The sequence below is a fragment of the Centroberyx gerrardi genome, chromosome 13 (assembly GCF_048128805.1).
Source record: "Centroberyx gerrardi isolate f3 chromosome 13, fCenGer3.hap1.cur.20231027, whole genome shotgun sequence".
NCBI classification, from domain to species: Eukaryota; Metazoa; Chordata; class Actinopteri; order Beryciformes; family Berycidae; genus Centroberyx; species Centroberyx gerrardi.
Genome location: NC_136009.1, coordinates 19048556 through 19062689, shown reverse-complemented (window position 1 = coordinate 19062689; position 14134 = coordinate 19048556). Strand labels below are relative to the sequence as shown.

General features: G+C 41.8%; 1 protein-coding gene across 1 annotated transcript in view; it reads right to left on the bottom strand.

Moving 5' to 3' along the window:
• Positions 1-14134, bottom strand: part of obscnb (obscurin, cytoskeletal calmodulin and titin-interacting RhoGEF b) — a 67701-nt gene that overhangs the window by 29080 nt on the left and 24487 nt on the right. The window contains exons 32-37 of the mRNA XM_071926472.2: positions 12228-12494; positions 7786-8052; positions 7142-7408; positions 5939-6205; positions 5295-5561; positions 2014-2061 (exon numbers count right to left, since the gene is read on the bottom strand). Coding sequence (XP_071782573.2) covers positions 2014-2061; positions 5295-5561; positions 5939-6205; positions 7142-7408; positions 7786-8052; positions 12228-12494 — 1383 coding nt within the window. The remainder of the gene's footprint in view (positions 1-2013; positions 2062-5294; positions 5562-5938; positions 6206-7141; positions 7409-7785; positions 8053-12227; positions 12495-14134) is intronic.

The window sequence follows — 14134 nt, the reverse complement described above, 5'->3', positions numbered from 1 at the left end:
TATTTGCCATAGAATAGACAGAATAGCAAAATAGAACTAATAAGAGAACAAAAAAGCCTTGCTTCATGTTTGAACCATTCATCGGGCAACATAACCAACAGCACAGATAGTAAAGCCAAACAAAACTGTCTCCTCCCAACACTTCTTTAGTGTATATTGTCTATTTCTGTAAACCTCACAACTGGAATAAAACATAATGGTGACCTGCTTTACAGTACTGACATACTGTATGTTACAGCCTGGATATGAGACAGTAGCAGAGAAGAGCCATGCGAACAGCGGTCCTGGTGTCTCTCCCTACCTTCACCTCCCACTTTCAGCTCTGGTTTCTGGGTCTCCTGTTTTTGGGGCTGCTGTTTGGGAGGAGTCTCTTCAGTAGTTGGAAGCCTCACAGCTATGAAATTAAACATAACATCGGACCCACAATTTTAAATTGCCTTGCAACAATCAGCAACATGCAATGCACAAGTCTTAAAACCACCAAATCTTGAGGAGCCAATAACATTGCATGTGCATACAGTAAGTGGCATTATATACCCCAGTAATGCAGTAAATAAAGCAGAAGGATGGGAACAAAGGCTTATGGTCATTCAAATAAGTCAGTATCCATGCTACAAAACAAACCCAGATCAACAAACCCGAGATCACAGAAATCCACTGATGTTGAAACATTAACATTTTTTTTCCACAGCAGTGGTACAAACAAGGTACCAAAAAATGACAGCAGACAGCAAGAGATTTAACAGCTGGATAAAAGAGCCACAGTTACTGGGGACAAAGCAGATTAAATATCATAGTCAGGCTAGACCAAAACAGCAAGGAGAAGGGAAAAAATGAGTCTAGTCTTAAAGCAATTCTTCAAGCAAAAATACACAATGCAAGTCAATTCATCAACCAACAAATTTCTGACATCTGTCATCAGCGAAGACATGGAGTTAAGACGCGTTTTGACGACACTGGATAGCTTAGTATGGTTTCTCACAAACAGGTTGCTTATAGAATGTTGATCACCTCTCCAGCAGTGACAAGAAGAGCACGTCTCCACTTTTGACTTACATTTCACAAAGTGATGCACACATATCCATCACATATAAATGCACAAAGGCTAAATCAAGAGGCAAAGCTGGGAATCTTCTGCCCATTACCTTCTACTGTCTCTTTTATCTCCTGCCTCTTAGGCTTGTCTTTGGCAACTATCGATGGAGCTTCAGACTTCATTGCTGCAATACAAGTATGATATGGACAAATGCTGTACAAGGCCTGATGGCAGCAACATGGACTTGCAGAACTTGGGAGTTCCAGCACTGGCAAGAACCATGTTAACACATCCAAAATAGTCTCTTATATACCTTTACCTCAAACTTTGGTCATCTGTATCGAAGGCTGCTGTCTGTAGGCTCCCGCAGGAGTTTAAGTCTTATTAGTTGCAAAGTTTTACATAATAACAGCCATTGAACAAAACAATGAGAACTATATTAAAAAACAGATCAATTTGATTGATAAAAATATTGCTATGAATATATGTATAGGGTGAATGGCACAAATACAATGATCTCCAGTCTTCTTAAAACATTAAGCAAGTATGTGCTAAAAGCGCCATGCTACACTGAAGTAAGCAATGCTCATGTAAACGCCAAGATACCATTCTCAGAAAAAAAGCACCAATAATGTCAACAGGGTAATTGGCACAAAAACAAGGATCTCCAAGCCACTCAATAAAATAAGGCAGTTTAAGCTACAAATAAAGCAATGCCACATCGAGGAAAAAAACCCTCGCGACAGGCAATCCCATTATCAGACAGACACCACTTGCCAAAGCAGAGGCACAGAAAACTGCAACATAACATTTGGTATCAAAAGCTATAGCATTGCATAGCATGTGCCAGAAGATACAGGTCCAATTTTAGAGCAGACTGGACATGGGAGCAGACGAAAAAGCCATTATCAATAAACTGGACAGTGCAGGTAAAGCTGGAAGCCAAACTGCAGCTAAATGCCATCTTCCCTCCATACCTTCCATTGTTTCTTTGGTCTCCTGCCTCTTAGATTCCTGTGTGGCAGCTGAAGCAGCTGATGGAGGAGCTGAAGGCTTCACAGCTGTGATGAAACATTTTGAATTCAGAATCTCATAATATACTTGACCATCCACATTACGATAAAAACAAAACAGCAGCATATAGCCTAACAGAACAGCTCACAAGGTTCAAATAAAAACTTCAGCAATCCGCAAGCACCATAAAACACAGCTCATAACTAAGATATGACAAGAAAAAATATCTACAGGCTTTTTGCAACATTGATCTAACCAAGCTGGTTTTCAATGCAATACATGACAACACACAACAGAAAAACACTCCAAATCTCTATCTCTATAATCTATCTAATCTCTCTAATCTCTATAATTGTGGATAAAGCAGATAAACCAGTTTACGGACCCGCATAGAGACATCATCAATGGTAAAAAAACATCACCAACAAAAACAGCAGCAAGAAGCAGTGTCTGGTAAAATGTCAAACTGTGTGAGCGTATATGATGATATAAATCAGATGCTCCTCCTACAATACAATCTAGGGTTTCCACTTTGGAGTCATTACAGGAGCTACAGGCTTTACAGCTACAACGATGTGTCCAATTTTGAGTTGTGATCTCAAAGATAAGAAACAGAAGGACGAGAAAGAAAGTGAAAACTACTGAAAGTACAACCTTTCAGCTCCTTCTACGGTATCATTGCACACTGAGCAGCACAGATGTCAGAGCAAAGGGATCCAACCAAGTGAGCCATCACGCACACATACAACAATCTGATGCCATACACCCACAAAGAACACTGATATTATATGCAGCTGCAAGACAACATTAAAAAACAATGACATAAAAGAAATTTCACAGGAAAAGTTAAAATGGTTCAGTCAAGACAAAACCATGAATACAACAGACAACAGTGCAACAACTACAAACATACTTACTCATACAAAATGTTCCTCCTTTCAATTCAACATCAATCTTTACAGCAAAAACTGTGATTAAGTTTGAAAAAGTGATTTCTAGGCAATGACAGATCAAAAAATACCTAACACTTGAAATTGCTGAAATTACTGAAACATATCTTAATATACAGTGGTTAAAATGACAAATCTTCCTCCTACCCTTGATCTTGAGGCTGGCTGTGGTCTTCTGGTCTCCACACACACAGCTGTAGTCTCCACTGTCTTCTGGCTCCACTTTGCTGATCAGGAGTTCATTCACAGAGGTTTTCTGCTTCATCTGGTACTTTTCTCCAGACTTCAGCACCTGTGTTCCCTTCTTCCACTCAACAGGGACTCCAGCTTTAGAGAGTTCACAGTGCAGAGTAACACTGCCTCCCTCCTCAGTCTCCTGGCTCTCCAGCTTCTGTTTGAAGGTCACTGGTTGGGCTGAGGAATCATTAGTTGGTTAGTAACCAATGACAAACCATCAACAAAAATATCCACATAACAAACATAAAACACTTAAATACTGTAGGTAGACAGAACAGACATCAAATGTGACTGCAGTACAGACACCATGACATAATGGCTGCAAAACAAACATATCTAAACCACAAATATCTATATTTTAAAATCAATCAGATACATTTTTCAACATTAGTCCCATGGACTGACTCATTAACAAGGTCACACAGTATCATAGATGTGAAGCAGCCTACACAGTTCAGCAGTATCGCAGAGACCAGTGAAAGATCGTGGTTCAATGTGTTTTCTGTAGACATTGACATGCCTCCTAACGGCCACTAGGGGTCAAATAGGCTAACCGTGAGGATGTGACTGAGTGAGTGAGCGAGTTGCTTCCATGAGTTGCTTCACATCTAAAAACTTTCTTCTTGTCCTTGACTTTGGCTGGCAAAACCAACAAATGTCACCTGATACATGTGCACTAGTTTTAGCACTGAATCTTCCTCCTACCCTTGATCTTGAGGCTGGCTGTGGTCTTCTGGTCTCCACACACACAGCTGTAGTCTCCACTGTCTTCTGGCTCCACTTTGCTGATCAGGAGTTCGTTCACAGAGGCTTTCTGCTTCATCTGGTACTTTTCTCCAGACTTCAGCACCTGTGTTCCCTTCTTCCACTCAACAGAGACTCCAGCTTTAGAGAGTTCACAGTGCAGAGTAACACTGCCTCCCTCCTCAGCCTCCTGGCTCTCCAGCTTCTGTCTGAAGGTCACTGGTTGGGCTGAGGAATCATTAGTTTGTTAGTAACCAATGACAAACCATCAACAAAAAATAGCCACATACAACAAAAGGGAAATTAAAGAATACATCATAAACAGGATGAAGTACAATTATACTAGTTCAGTCAACAATCAAGTACATTATGATAAATTGAAATGCAAAAAATGTAACAAAAAACAAACAAAACACTGACAAAAACTGTAGATAGACAGAACAGACATCACAGAGGTGACTGCAGTACAGACATGATGGCTCCAAAACAAATATGTCTAAAACAACAAATATGTATATTTGAAAACCTGTTGGATACATTTTTCAACACTAGATCCATGGATTGATGCTTTAAAAATCTTCCTCCTACCCATGATCTTGAGGCTGGCTGTGGTCTTCTGGTCTCCACACACACAGCTGTAGTCTCCACTGTCTTCTGGCTCCACTTTGCTGATCAGGAGTTCGTTCACAGAGGCTTTCTGCTTCATCTGGTACTTTTCTCCAGACTTCAGTACCTGTGTTCCCTTCTTCCACTCCACAGGGACTCCAGCTTTAGAGAGTTCACAGTGCAGAGTAACACTGCCTCCCTCCTCAGTCTCCTGGCTCTCCAGCTTCTGTTTGAAGGTCACTGGTTGGGCTGAGGAATCATTAGTTGGTTAGTAACCAATGACAAACCATCAACAAAAACAGCAACATACCAGAAAAGGGAAATGAAAGAAAAAAACCAAAACAGGATAAAATACAATTTAGCTCCACCAACAATCCAGTTCTATGATACACTGAATCAACACAATTGGCACAAAAAACAAACATAAAACACTTAAACATACAAACACTGTAGGTAGACAGAACAGACATCAGAGGTGACTGCAGTACAGACATCATGACATAATGGCTGCAAAACAAACATATCTAAAACCACAAATATCTATCTTTTAAAATCAATTGAATACATTTTTCAACAACAGTCCCATGGACTGACTCAAAAACCTTCTTCATAGCCTTGCTTTTGCTGGCAAAACCATCAAAAATCACCTGATACATGTGCGCTACTTATATCAACAAAAGTTGCCCAGCACTGAATCTTCCTCCTACCCTTGATCTTGAGGCTGGCTGTGGTCTTCTGGTCTCCACACACACAGCTGTAGTCTCCACTGTCTTCTGGCACCACTTTGCTGATCAGGAGTTCATTCACAGAGGCTTTCTGCTTCATCTGGTACTTTTCTCCAGACTTCAGCACCTGTGTGCCCTTCTTCCACTCCACAGGGACTCCAGCTTTAGAGAGTTCACAGTGCAGAGTAACACTGCCTCCCTCCTCAGCCTCCTGGCTCTCCAGCTTCTGTCTGAAGGTCACTGGTTGGGCTGAGGAATCATTAGTTTGTTAGTAACCAATGACAAACCATCAACAAAAAATAGCCACATACAACAAAAGGGAAATTAAAGAATACATAATAAACAGGATGAAGTACAATTATACTAGTTCAGTCAACAATCAAGTACATTATGATAAATTGAAATGCAAAAAATGTAACAAAAAACAAACAAAACACTGAAACAAACCAAACACTGACAAAAACTGTAGATAGACAGAACAGACATCACAGAGGTGACTGCAGTACAGACATGATGGCTCCAAAACAAATATGTCTAAAACAACAAATATGTATATTTGAAAACCTGTTGGATACATTTTTCAACACTAGATCCATGGATTGACGCTTTAAAAATCTTCCTCCTACCCATGATCTTGAGGCTGGCTGTGGTCTTCTGGTCTCCACACACACAGCTGTAGTCTCCACTGTCTTCTGGCACCACTTTGCTGATCAGGAGTTCGTTCACAGAGGCTTTCTGCTTCATCTGGTACTTTTCTCCAGACTTCAGTACCTGTGTTCCCTTCTTCCACTCCACAGGGACTCCAGCTTTAGAGAGCTCACAGTGCAGAGTAACACTGCCTCCCTCCTCAGCCTCCTGGCTCTCCAGCTTCTGTCTGAAGGTCACTGGTTGGGCTGAGGAATCATTAGTTTGTTAGTAACCAATGACAAACCAGCAAAAAATATGGTAAACCTTTCTTTTGCAGTCACTGTAAGTACTAGATATTTACCAGTGAAACACTAACTTTTTGAAACTCCTGCTCTATTCCCCATTAATTCAAGGTAGGATATCAAAGGATATGGTAAGAACCAAATAATGCCATAAGAACAAACAATGCTTGCTGTTACAGTCCAGCTTCAATTTACATTCAAAGTAAATTGGAATTGACTTAGCACCTTGGCAGAGCATACATGGTACATGTTGATGTGGGTAAAGCTATGAACAATGCCTTACTTCCTAGAAGGAATGCAATTAAATTTGGCCTATTGCTAATATAAATCTTCTGTACCTACAGTACAAGACAGTTCCTGGACTTAATGGGTAAAAGAGAAGGTGCTTATAAGAAAGTATATCCTAATTTCTTAGGGATTATGCCTTTAATCTACTTTAATTGATGAGTAATGGTAAAGATTTAAGTAATTCAGTTGTTTCTAAGTATTTACCAACTTGGTTACAGCTGTAATTACTTAATAACTGACTATTCTTATCATGTAGTCACCTGATAAATACCTATTTTTTAGGGTAACTGGAAAGGGAAGGGTTACCAAAGATAACCACATACCAGAAAAGTTAAATGAAAAAAGAAACAAGATAAAATACAATTTTGCTCAACAAACAATCCAGTAATGTATGATAAATTCAATCACAACAACTGGCACAAAAACTAATCATAAAACACTGAAACAAACCAGACACAAAAACTGTAGACCAGACATCACAGAGGTGATTGCAGCACAGACATGATGACATGAGGGTCCAAAGCAAGCATGTCAAAAACAATAAAAACCTTTCAAATTAATCAGACACATTTTTCAACACATGGACTGATTCTTTAAAAATCTTCCTCCTACCCTTGATCTTGAGGCTGGCTGTGGTCTTCTGGTCTCCACACACACAGCTGTAGTCTCCACTGTCTTCTGGCTCCACTTTGCTGATCAGGAGTTCATTCACAGTGGCTTTCTGCTTCATCTGGTACTTTTCTCCAGACTTCAGCACCTGTGTGCCCTTCTTCCACTCCACAGGGACTCCAGCTTTAGAGAGTTCACAGTGCAGAGTAACACTGCCTCCCTCCTCAGCCTCCTGGCTCTCCAGCTTCTGTCTGAAGGTCACTGGTTGGGCTGAGGAATCATTAGTTTGTTAGTAACCAATGACAAACCATCAACAAAAAATAGCCACATACAACAAAAAGGAAATTAAAGAATACATAATAAACAGGATGAAGTACAATTATACTAGTTCAGTCAACAATCAAGTACATTATGATACACTGAATCACAAAAAATGTAACAAAAAACAAACAAAACACTGAAACAAACCAAACACTGACAAAAACTGTAAGTAGACAGAACAGACATCACAGAGGTGACTGCAGTACAGACATGATGGCTCCAAAACAAATATGTCTAAAACAACAAATATGTATATTTGAAAACCTGTTGGATACATTTTTCAACACTAGATCCATGGATTGACGCTTTAAAAATCTTCCTCCTACCCTTGATCTTGAGGCTGGCTGTGGTCTTCTGGTCTCCACACACACAGCTGTAGTCTCCACTGTCTTCTGGCACCACTTTGCTGATCAGGAGTTCATTCAAAGAGGCTTTCTGCTTCATCTGGTACTTTTCTCCAGACGTCAGTACCTGTGTTCCCTTCTTCCACTCCACAGGGACTCCAGCTTTAGAGAGTTCACAGTGCAGAGTAACACTGCCTCCCTCCTCAGCCTCCTGGCTCTCCAGCTTCTGTTTGAAGGTCACTGGTTGGGCTGAGGAATCATTAGTTGGTCAGTAACCAATGACAAACCATCAAAAAATATGGTAAACCTTTCTTTTGCAGTCACTGTAAGTAATAGATATTTACCAGTGAAACACTAACTTTTTGAAACTCCTGCTCTATTCCCCATTAATTCAAGGTAGGATATCAAAGGATATGGTAAGAACCAAATAATACCATAAGAACAAACAATGCTTGCTGTTACAGTCCAGCTTCAATTTACATTCAAAGTAAATTGGAATTGACTTAGCACCTTGGCAGAGCATACATGGTACATGTTGATGTAGGTAAAGCTATGAACAATGCCTTACTTCCTAGAAGGAATGCAATTAAATTTGGCCTATTGCTAATATAAATCTTCTGTACCTACAGTACAAGACAGTTCCTGGACTTAATGGGTAAAAGAGAAGGTGCTTATAAGAAAGTATATCCTAATTTCTTATGGGATTATGCCTTTAATCTACTTAAATTGATGAGTAATGGTAAAGATTTAAGTAATTCAGTTGTTTCTAAGTATTTACCAACTTGGTTACAGCTGTAATTACTTAATAACTGACTATTCTTATCATGTAGTCACCTGATAAATACCTATTTTTAGGGTAACTGGAAAGGGAAGGGTTACCAAAGATAACCACATACCAGAAAAGTTAAATGAAAAAAGAAACAAGATAAAATACAATTTTGCTCAACAAACAATCCAGTAACAATCCAGTCATGATAACATCGTAGTACACGTCGGCACCAACAACGCTAGGATGAAACGGAGGTCACTAAACACAGCATAATTAGGACATGTAACCTCGCCAGCAAGATGAGTCGGCATCGCTTAATTGTCTCTGGTCCCCTCCCCATCACGCTTAACGATGATATCTACAGCAGATTAGTCGCCCTTAATCGCTGGCTGGCAAAGTATTGTGAGCAACAGGGTTTTATGTTTTTAGATAACTGGCCCTCCTTCTGGGGTAAACCTGGCATGCTTAAGACAGATGGCATACACCCTACTGGGTTGGGTGCCCACATTTTGTCTAGGAACATGGACAGGTGCTTGAGGCAGGCATGACATACTCCCCTAAGGCATGCTGGGTTGCAGGCTGTTAGACAGCCTGCCAGGACTTCACCTAGTGCGGGTTTGGAGCCCTCATCCTTCAAATCAGCCGTAATTAAACCTCTGCTCAAAAAAATCTAACCTTGATCCTGATGTTCTTAATAACTTTAGACCAATCTCCAATCTCCCCTTCCTCTCTAAAGTCTTGGAAAGAATAGTTTCTACCCAACTAACCGACTACCTCTCGTGTAATAGTCTCTTCGAACCCTTTCAATCTGGCTTTAGGTCTCTCCATAGCACTGAGACTGCTCTCACAAAAGTGGTAAACGACCTACTCCTCGCCTCAGATTCCGACTCTTCTTCTGTTCTTATCCTACTTGATTTGAGTGCGGCATTCGATACAGTTGATCATAATATTCTCTTAAACCACCTAGCGAGCTACATTGGCATCCGCGACTCTGCGCTTTCCTGGCTAAATTCCTACCTATCTGATAGAACGCATTGTGTCTCACATAAAAATACTATATCTGACTACTCTAAAGTTAACTTTGGCATACCGCAGGGCTCTGTGCTGGGGCCTTTGCTTTTCTCAATTTACATGCTACCTCTTGGTGAAATTTTCCGCAGCTACGGTATTAAATTTCACTGTTACGCGGACCATACTCAAATTTACATACCAATTAGACCTGACGACCGTTCACAACTTACAAACCTATAATTATGCCTAATCGCTGTCACAAATTGGATGTCACAAAACTTCTTGCAACTAAATGCCAACAAAACTGAGATGCTAGTTGTTGACCCAAAAACCCATCTGCCTCTTGTTGCAGACCTTATTCTAAACTTTGGGGACTGCTTAATTACCCAGAGTCCCACAGTTAAAAACCTTGGCGTTACTTTCGACTCAGCTCTCTCATTCTATGCTCACATTAAGGAAATCAAGATAGCATTTTTCCACCTGCGCAATATCTCAAAAATTCGCTCCCTGCTAAATACGACGGATGCTGAAACCTTAATACACGCTTTTGTTTCATCAAGACTCGATTATCGTAATGTCTTACTCTCTGGCCTACCTACCTGCAGTATTAAAAAATTACAACTCATGCAAAATGCTGCTGCCAGAATACTAACCAGAACTAGAAAATTTGACCACATTACTCCAATCCTAACCTCCCTTCACTGGCTCCCAATTCAAGCCAGATCTGACTTTAAGGTGCTTCTTTTAGCTTATAAATCGTTACATGGGCTTGCACCATCATATCTATCCGACCTCATCATCCCTTATATTCCCCCTCGTGCCCTCCGATCGCAGGATGCTGGCTACCTTATTGTCCCTAGAATCAAGAAAAAATCAGCAGGCAGTAGAGCGTTCTCCTACCGAGCTCCCTATCGCTGGAACCAGCTACCTCTTACAGTCAGGGAAGCTAATTCTGTCGAAATCTTCAAATCTAGACTCAAAACCTACTTATTCTCGCAATCATACGACCTACCTTACAGTCTATTCTCTTACCCTAGCCTGGACAGTATTTATATAGAAATTTGCCATTGGGAACATAGCATAGGACTGCCTCCTGGTTACACTGTGTCTAATCACTTTCTATCTGCTGCCTGTATGAGCGTGTCTGTGCCCAAATACATCTGGGTTTTGTGCTGCCTCTGCACAGCTCTGTGTGTGTGTGTGTGTGTGTGTGTGCGGCTGGTTTTCTCCACCCTTTCTCAGATTCCTGTGCAGTCTTCTAGCTGTCAGCAGACGGGTACTGCCCCTGCTCTGATGGTCTTCGGTGCTGGCCTTAGTCCCATCCCTGATGCTGCTCCCACCTGGATGTTTCTCTCTCCGTGTGTTCGTTGTCTTTGTGTGCACCTGTCTCTCCCCCCTTTCACAGACTCCGGTGCAGTGCAATGGTCGCGAGTGCATGCATTAGTCCCATCCCTGCTGCTGCTCCCACCCGACGTGCTCTGACTCCGTGTGTTCTGTGTGCAGCTGTCTTCTCTCCTCTTCCACAGACTCCGGTCCAGTGCTCCACCTGCCAGTGGACATGTGTTGCTCCGGCCTGACAGTCGTCAGCGCCGGCCTTGGTCCTGCTCCCACCCAACGTGTCTCCCGTGTGTTCTGTTGCTGCTGTTTTCTCCCCTTCCTCTCTCCCCTTTTCAGACTTTGTTGCAGTGCAGTGGTCGTCGGCGCCGGCCTCGGTCCCATCCCTGATGCTGCTCCCACCTATCATGTCTCTGACCCTGTGTGTTCTGTGTGCAGCTGTTTTCTCCCCTGTGTGTGTGTGTCTGGGTGTGTTGTGTGTGTGTACGCGGCTTCCTCTCTCTCCTCTTCTCTGACTCCAGGTCAGTGTTCTACCTGGCAGTGACGGGTGCTGCCCTGGCTCTTCGTCGTCAGTGCTGGCCTTGCTCTTCCCTTCCGCTGTTCCCACCTGGACGCTGAATTACGACTGCTGCCCTCGCTTCACTGAATTTTTTTGCGCTGGCCTCAGCCCCCTCTCATCGCCGCATGCCGCTTCTCCTTCTTTTTGTCTCTCTCTGTTTTTTCCTGTCATTATTGTTGCCCATATTGACTCATAAGCCGTCCCGGGGGGGGGGGGGGGGGGGGGGCAAGGTTTCTTCCAAGTTTTCCTACTAAGGTTTTTCCTGGGAGTTTTTCCTTGTGTGCATTTAGGGTCTAAGGCCGGGGTGCCGGGTAGATTAGGCTATGTAGAATAGGTCGATTGTTTGTCTTGCTAAATCTGCTCTTGCCTACCTTGTGTTTTTCGCTATGTTTGTTCTACATAATTTTGTTCACCACTTATTGTGTTTAGCTAGACCTAGCTAGACACATTCTCTGTAAAGTCCTCTGAGACATGCTTGTGATAAAGGGCTATATAAATAAACTTGACTTGACTTGACTTGACTTAATGTATGATAAATTCAATCACAACAACTGGCACAAAAACTAATCATAAAACACTGAAACAAACCAGACACAAAAACTGTAGACCAGACATCACAGAGGTGATTGCAGCACAGACATGATGACATGAGGGTCCAAAGCAAGCATGTCAAAAACAACAAAAACCTTTCAAATTAATCAGACAAATTTTTCAACACATGGACTGATTCTTTAAAAATCTTCCTCCTACCCTTGATCTTGAGGCTGGCTGTGGTCTTCTGGTCTCCACACACACAGCTGTAGTCTCCACTGTCTTCTGGCTCCACTTTGCTGATCAGGAGTTCATTCACAGTGGCTTTCTGCTTCATCTGGTACTTTTCTCCAGACTTCAGCACCTGTGTGCCCTTCTTCCACTCCACAGGGACTCCAGCTTTAGAGAGTTCACAGTGCAGAGTAACACTGCCTCCCTCCTCAGCCTCCTGGCTCTCCAGCTTCTGTCTGAATGTCGCTGGTAATGCTGTACAACCAACGTTTGATTACTTCTTAATGAGGTGGTTTGGTTTCACAAAACACGAATGTAACAGAAACGTAACACTTTTACAGGCAATAAAACATGAGATAACATTTGTTTTATGTTAATACAAAATTGTCTGTCTCCATTAATAAATAAATCCATACCATCAACTTTGATAGTTGCAGCTGTCTTCTGGTCCCCACACTCGCAGGAATACTCTCCACTATCTTCAACCTTCAAATTCTTTATTTGAAGCTCAAAAAAGGTCTCTTTTTGTTTCATCTCATACTTCTCTCCAGCTTTAAGAATTTCAGAGCCCTTCTTCCACTGAACTTCAGCCCCAGGTTTTGATAACTCGCAGCAAAGTGTTACGGTCTCCCCTTCCTTTTTATCCTGGTTCTTTAGCTTCTCTTTAAAACTGGCAGGCAGGGCTATGAGAAAATGGACAATGACTTCATTATATTAAGCACAACGTTGAATATCTTGGGTTGTGATGGAGCAGGCAAAATGATGAGAAGGATGATGGATGATTTGACGTGCTCCAGTCTTCCAACGTTAGCTTTTGGAACCTGAACATGATTCCAACAGTTGGGTTGATGAAACAAGATGATTGTTTTGATGAAGGGTTTGCTACAACAGTGCATTGAATTTAAATGCAACCAGAAACATCACAGTACAATACTATAGAATTAAATCCTTTTTGAAATGCACAAAGGATTACCAACATAGAAAACATTTGTTCAAGCAGTGAGCAGTGCTTTCACAACAAAACAATGCATTGAGGAATGAATCCCGCTGAAACATTCACACAGGTGCTGATGGAGGTGCTGATGGACAGGTGCATAATTTGTGGATGTACAAAACATTCTCTATCCACTTGAAAAACATGCAAATCCCAAGACAAATACCATAGAAATGGCACTAAACAAAATAGCAAAGCTGACCTTCCAGGAAGGCACTCACAATGCAAAACAGAATAAAAGTAATGTGTGCCAGAAAATACAGAAGATCTAGCAACAAACTTCAACAAGTCAAGACTACTAGATCGTGAGTGGGGGGCCATGTAAATTACCTTTGACAACAAGGGAGGCATATACTTTCTGGTCCCCGGCAACCACAGAGATGGTGCCCGAGTCCCTAGGAGTCAGCTCTCTAACGGTAAGAGAGTGGTAACCCCCTTCTAACACCTGGATATCATTGAGGGGGCTGGGCTGCAGAGGAGTTTGATCTAAGCACCACTGTACATGAAGCAGATCGGTAGGGCTGACACAGCACACAAACGTAGCAGATTCCCCCTCAAAGCAATTAACATCCTGAGGCTTTTCCACTATAAGCACGGACTGACCTGGGTGGAACAAATAGACCAAACAGACTGTGACTTAAAGCACAAACAAATCACACCACAGGCTAAAACAAAGTACCATCCACCGCTAATAGTGTGCTGTAATGCCATGGCCAAACTCAAACAGCAGCAAAATTAAAAACAAAATGTACTGTTGAAGGAGACATGATGCAGGGAGAATACCTATACAGTAGGAATTCAAAGGCTTACGGCAAACTGTGAACTAGTGGTATGTCAAACTGCGTTACAAAAGACATAATTCATCCTTTAAACATTTCATTACATATGGCAGATATTGAGA